At 34.5% G+C, this 7,092-nt stretch overlaps 1 protein-coding gene across 1 annotated transcript; it reads right to left on the bottom strand.

The window, feature by feature from the left end:
- Positions 1–3,366: 3,366 nt before the first annotated feature.
- On the bottom strand, positions 3,367–5,950 carry LOC104727945 (transcription factor MYC4). The gene has a single exon (XM_087474713.1). The coding sequence runs from the start codon at positions 5,517–5,519 to the stop codon at positions 3,645–3,647; it is 1,875 nt and encodes a 624-aa protein (XP_087330839.1). The 5' UTR covers positions 5,520–5,950; the 3' UTR covers positions 3,367–3,644.
- Positions 5,951–7,092: the final 1,142 nt, after the last annotated feature.

The following is a 7,092-nucleotide window of genomic DNA, read 5'->3' as shown; positions in this document are numbered from 1 at the left end:
AACTAAAGAAAAACAGAAACGATCTTATTGATATTAGACCAAAACATGGGCATACAAACATAATCACTTACACGGAAGATAATTATTTTTAAAAAATCTAAAATACAATAAATGTGTTGGGAACAAGTCAATGATAAGATTGGATCCTCAAAAGCAAGAAACAACATCCTCATAATTCATAAAAAATAAACGCCACAATTGTATACATCTAAACGAAATGGTATAAACATATAGTGTATAAATACAAGTGACTGCGAAGTCCGTATATACCTAATTAAAACGAAATAATACAAAAGAGAAAACGAAAAAGACCAAAAAAAAACAAGAAAGTGCCAACTACACCACAACCCACGCGTTGCGTGGGGAAGCACCTAGTAACAATGACAACTATCATACAAAATGACAATGAAATTGACGAGAACAAATATTAAAAATAATGTTCAATTGAATATGAGAAACAAGATTGATTCATGACTTTTTTGATTAGATATGATTCTATACACAATAAATTTTGAAATGGTGTATTTGAAAAAAAAAAGTAATAGTAATTTAAAATTTCTATAAAATAATATTGCATAAATATCATCAGTCGTAGAGTTACAGAGGTTTCTTAAATGTGCAATGTAATACACAATGTACGTAGATTAAGGGGTCACCAGAAGCCGAGAAGTTACAGAAGTCAAACCGCGAGCAAGAACTTAATAGGTTCCCGGTTTAATTTCCAAGAATGATGATTTGGTCCGGAGCTTGGGAACGCTTCTCTCGGACGTTCTCTTCAAAACGTAATTTGCTCTCAGCTATTGCGTTTATCTTTGATCGAAAATAAAACCTCAGACTACACAAGTTTAGTTTATCTGATTTGAGGTGGAATTGTTTAGTAATCATCTCTGTAGTCCTGATTGTATCAGACAAACAAATCACGCACGATTCAACTTATGCATGGAGAAGGAATTTTTTTTTGGAAACCTTTTAATAGAATTGGAAGGTTTGGCTTAGGTGGGATATTATTAATGATCGGATTTAAATAGTTTATTAACAGATTTAGGGTGTGTTATTGGATTATAATTTATAAAGAATTTTGAAGATTTCAACAAAATCATCAAAAGTGAACAAGTAAAAGATCTTTAAAGATTGCTAGAGATTATTCTATAGTTTTGTTGATTAATTTTCTATAGTCTTGTAAAGTGTTCCAAACAATCTCTATATTTTTGTGATATTTTTCATAACTTTATTTTGTGAAGAAAGTGTGTAAAATTATGAACTAATAACATAATAATTGAATTCATTAACAATCTTAGATTCTTTTATTTTAATTGAATAACACAAAAAAATTATTGACTTAATGTATAAAAGTCTGAATCAAATAACCCAAATTTGTTAAGATTTTAAATGACTTTTTACAAATCACAAACTAATAACACTAAATTTAAACAGAGTTTAACAAAATTTTGATCTAATGACAATAGATTCTACATAAAAAATTTCCGATTTCTAATAACAATAGATTCTACATAACATCGATTTCTGCTTTCTTGAACACTGTTAATCAATCTTTAATTAAATATTTGCAACTTGATAACTTAAAACATATTTTTCAAGTAATTAACTTTAATCTGGATCCATAACTAACGTTGTTTAGAATCCATTCAAATTGAATTGGTGTTTTCTTCATCATAATTATTATGATGAAACATCCACAAGAATTAGTCTTGAATAACTTTTTGTGAAAATGTATGTAGATACAAGAAAATTCAAAAAAGGCATTTTTCTATAAGATTTTTTCTTGAATTGATGATTGGCCTTAGGACCTCGCAATTCTGCTCTACCCCATAATTAAGCCGAGGATGTATAGATTCCGTGATTATTGGAAAGATGAACGAAACGTAAGTTTTCCTTGGTTTGAAAACATTGTCAAACTCTCTTACGAGACAAGATCGAAACGACAACCACTTTGGAAAATGCTTACAATTATGATGTATTAACGCACCAAAGCTAGAAACTCTTTCCCTCAAGGTACATTTTACTTGTTTTTGTTGTGACGTGCACATCTAGTATACTGCCTTATAATTGTATATATGGTTCCTCTCCAGGGCATGCAAGTATGCAACTATATCTGCTATGACGGTGTCTGCATCAATGAGAATGTAGTGAAGGTGCTAGAGATTTATGGCTATAGAGGAGATGGTAATGCTATGAGAAAACTCAACCGTTTCTTGTGCCAGATGGCTTGTCCTCAAGTGATCAAAGTGGAAATCGATGCTGCAATAGATGATGACGACAAGAAACTGCAAATCGCCAACGACCTTCTTGCTCTTCCCAAATGCCAAATACAGTTTTTGTGAGAATATTATTATCTATTAACCAAATCGGCTGATATACTAATTATAAGTGGCTAATTCTTGTAAATAAAGACAAGAAAACACATGAAATTAAGTAATATATAGGTCCTCTTTGGTTCTTTGTTTTTGTTTGGCAATAATGTGCCCCGAAAAAACCCATATTTTGCGTTATTATTTGGAAGTGCATGATGCGTCTTAACTCTTTTCAGTCACACGTTCTCTTCGCAGTTCGCACTGTCGCTCACTCACTCACTCCACACACATTTCCAAGGAGATATATTGCTAAAAAAGAAACAAACGCAATTATATATGTTGCAGAAAAAATCGCTTTAATAATCGTCCACACATGTCTCTACCAGTTTCTGGTATGATTTTAACTTTTTCTTCAAGATCCTTATAGACAACACATAACCTCGCTTTCCCTACCTAAAACCCTTTTTATATCCCCCTTTTTTTTACATTTTGAACCTTGTGTATATGAATTTTGCAATTGGTCCTATTTAAGCTAGTGGTTTTCACTTCTTCTGTCGATATCCAGATATCCATTTAGCCTTTGCATCATGATTAATACCACAAAATGGTACTCTTAAACGTGACACCAACATATATATGAGACTCCATCTTTTCGAAAGTCATACGTATACATCGAGTTCAAAATACTATTTAGAACAATAATGATCCTGTTTTTTTTTTGAAAATTATAATGATCCTGTTACATCCACATTAATCTTGAGGTCCCATTGAAAAGCCCTACATTGGAATCCCTTGATGGATGTGATTGGTGCAAATGATCTTTATTGAACAATAAAGGAGTATATTCTTACCTAACAAGTTGATGCCTCGTTTGATGCCAAACTCTTCCCATAGACTTGTCCGTATGTGGCTGAGATGAACACAAACCTTCACAAACCATAGAAGATAGAACCACGAAAAAAACTCACTTGAAAGTGAAAGCTCAAACTTTTACTCAAATGACAAAAAAAAAAAAACAAAACAAAACAAAACAAAACCTTCAACTTCAATCCCATTTGTTTTTCTAAACGAAAGCCTTATTCATAATATATACATAATACATACACCAACAACCAAAGACTTACCCATTGGCCATGCATTTATCTCTACTGAAACCATAAAACACAAACTAAGAACATAGCTACTTATAATAACCATGAAGGCATGAACTATACTAAACTAAATAACCCTATCTTACAAGCAATCAACAACAACAAGTGGGTGCAGCAAAATTACCCTTACATAATATAGTTGCACACTACAATCACATGAGAACACTTCTAAAGATGCTATTCATGAGCATTCTCCGACTTTCTCCATTAGAGCAACCTTGAGCTGATCTTGCGTAAAGAACTCATTCCCCATTTTCACAGTCGCTTGTTGGATCATAAGATCATTCACTACGGATAAACTCGCGTGATTCACTTCCAAATCAAGTTCCTTGAGTGCTTCCATGAACTTAGCACCAGGATGATTCCTCTTACTGCATTGAACTCTTATCATCGCATCCCAACCAATGATCTTCACATCAACCTCCATCTCAACCGACACACCCGGTTCTTGATTCCGTTCTTTAACCGAACTTTTCCCATTTCCCGCCTCTTTGCTCATCCCATCAATCTGCTTCTGCAACTCTTCTTTATCAGACTCAGCCTTCAGCAGCTTCGACTTAAGCTCATTGATATACGAAATAGCGTCTCCTAAGAGAGAAGCTTTATCCATCTTAGAGACATTAGGAACCACAGCTCTCAAAGAGTAGAATCTCTGATTCAGCTTCTCTCTTCTCTGTCTCTCTGCTTCAACATGGTTCAAAGGCTCTTCTCTTCCATTAGCCGGTTTCCTCCCTCGTTTCCTCGGTTTCTTCTCCGGTTCAACCACAGTTCTGTTACTCTCAGCTTCTTTAACCACCGAAGCTTCAAGATCAGAGTGGTTCGAGTCCCCTGATTTCGCAGGCCGTGGTAGAACAGAAACAGAGGTGAATGAAAGCATTCCTTCTTCGTTATTCGAAACCGGAGACCTCTTCTTGTTACAACTATCTTCTCCCATAAACCGGCTTTGACCAGAGGAGAAGCCATTCTCAACCCCATTCTTGAAACTCACCATCTCACCGGATTTAGTAACTTGAAGTTTAGGGTTTTCAACAGAGCTTCCACCATTGCAAAGCTTCGAAATTTGTTGAGAATCAGAGTTAGAAGTTGAGTTGTTACCAGTATTGATGATCACCGGAGCTACAAGACCCAACTCAACTCCAGGTTCACTAATCCACATACCCGGATCATTCTCTCCTTGATCTGGATTCAAATTAAACGCCCAAGAACCAGATTCACAACCACCACCACCGTTGTTAAAGTTGAAAAAGGTGTCAACTTTATCAACAAGATCTGAGCTTTGATGTATAACCTCCGACGAACCAAGCTCAACGACGCCGTTCTCACATGGTACACACACCATTGTCTGTAACCCATAAATCTGACCTTGACGAGCTCTCTCACAACTCGATCCAGCTAACGCGTTAGACCCAGATAGCCAAATCGTGTTCGAACTCGAGAAAGCTTGTCCAGGTAAACCAGTACCGTAGACAAAGCTCTGTGTCATCGAAACCAAGAAGAACCATTCAGTATCTGTAACTTCTTCATCTCCTGCTTCATCAGAGCCACCATTGTTAACTACTTCTCCTCCTCCTCCGGAGATCAAAGCGTTGAGCTCTCTAACCACTCTCTTACGATGCTCTTGCTCAGCTGCACTAGCTGGGTTCGTTTTCTTCTTCCTAGATTTCTCTTCTTCTCCTTTGTAATAACCATCTCCCCAACCTAACAACGCCGTGTTGTTGTTGTTGTTGGTTAGTCCTACTCCTCCTACTCCTCCTCCTTCGACGTCTTCTCCGGCGAAATCGTAAGATAATTGCCAGAACACAGCGTAGGCCCAGCTCTCGTTTGCTCCTTCGATTAAAGCTTGGAGTCGTTGTTGGAGAGTATCTTCGTTGACCTGAGATAGGGCTGGAGGAGCAAGAGGAGGAGGAGGAAGTGGAGGAAACAGAGAAGAATGATCAGAGCCGCCGATGAAAGCTTCCATCACTGACGCATCGTCTTCGGTTGACCAGAGATTTGTTGGACCGTCTGTTGATTGGTCGAGATGGTAGTCGGTTAACTGAACACTCGTCGGAGACATAACACTCCGATGGGTAGACAGAGAGACAGAGAGATAACAAAGTGGTTCCTTTAGTTTGGTTTGAAAAAGGAATCTGTATATATTTATAACTTCAAAAAGAAAAAGAAAACTGTAAATAATTTGGTTTTCACTAAATATTACTGATTTCTTGAGGTGGTACTATTTTCAATGAGGCTCTAAATGGTTATTCAAGATAACATAAATTAAAGTAATAAATTTGTCTATATAGTAAGAGATTTTTTTTTTTCAACTAAAGAATTGTTTTGCAAGTGGGGTAAGTAAATGCTTATTACAGTAAAAAAAGATGATTCTATTCAGTATTTTGGATTATATACATCACTTGATTCTTGACCAGTTTTTTTTGTGGTAAAAATATATAATTTGATTGAGAATAAAAGACATTTTCAAAAAAAATATTTATTTCTTTCTTTAAAAACAATGGCTAATATATGAAGAGAGAATCATATCACATTGTTGATCAACCTTGTCCTTTTTCTATATAATGGTGATAATTACGGACAATTAAAGAATGAAAATGATTTATCACTTATAATAATTATCTTGTCTCCCTCAGTTTTAGTGTTGGTGTCAATGTATGCTTTTTTTTCTTGTGTATCATTTAATTTTTGCAATCAAATACTTCATCCGTTCCAAAATATACGATGTTTTAGTGAAAACACACATATTAAAAAATAGTTACTTTTAAAAAGTTTAATCAATCATAAACAAATCTGCATAATATAAAATATAAATTTAATCTAAAAGTTGCATAGGAAGTTGGAAACATCATATATTATAAAACAAAAATATTTCTCTTAACATCTTAAATTGTGAAATGGAAGGAATATCATTTTAATTCCTTGGAGGTTTTAACAATTTATATATATATATATATATAAGAAGTGAGTTGTTAGATTATTTGGTTCTTGTAGGCAAAACAAATATATAAGAAAGGGATTAAGGGAACACCAAGTAGTTCAATACACTTTTAATACACAAAATCTATAAGATTTAAGTCCAGTATTACTACTTAAACATTTCTCTTCTGTTATTTTTTGATAAAAAACATAGTTTTCTTGGCATCGTTGTTGAACACAACTTTTATGAATGATGAACAACAAGAAAAGACATTGATGATTTCGATATATCAAAAGGTGAAAGAGACGCGAGAGCATAAAGGCAAAAGTTTCCTTATTAAAAAGATAATTAGATTTTTTTCCTATTATTATGAAAATTATACGACCTCACAAAATATCACATTATGTCGGGTGGGTCTCTTGTTTTTTTTTGTGTTAATTGGTCAGATTTCATATATGCTTTCTTTTGTCAGTATGAGAGCAAATGCCCAAAAATGTTGGTCTCTCTGTGCATATCGGACGAAGCTAAGCTATATTGTGTTCTGTCGTACAGTGGTGACACATTTTGGAATCGCATAAAACAATGTTAAAGCTGGGCTTTACTACTTATAATGTGATAAAACTGGGCCGCAGAGTTTCTGTTTTCTTTTTTTTTTTGGCAAACTAAGATTTCACATTTGCAGACATGTATTAAACAAAATGTAAGATTTTAACGG

This window comes from Camelina sativa, chromosome 11 (assembly GCF_030686135.1).
Source record: "Camelina sativa cultivar CO46 ecotype springtype chromosome 11, ASM3068613v1".
Classification (NCBI taxonomy): Eukaryota; Viridiplantae; Streptophyta; class Magnoliopsida; order Brassicales; family Brassicaceae; genus Camelina; species Camelina sativa.
This window is presented reverse-complemented; position numbering and strand designations above follow the sequence as displayed.

What these genes read in the sequence shown, in the direction of transcription:
- LOC104727945 (XM_087474713.1), bottom strand. Translation starts at nt 5,519, where the DNA reads ATGTCTCCGACGAGTGTTCAGTTAACCGACTACCATCTCGACCAATCA.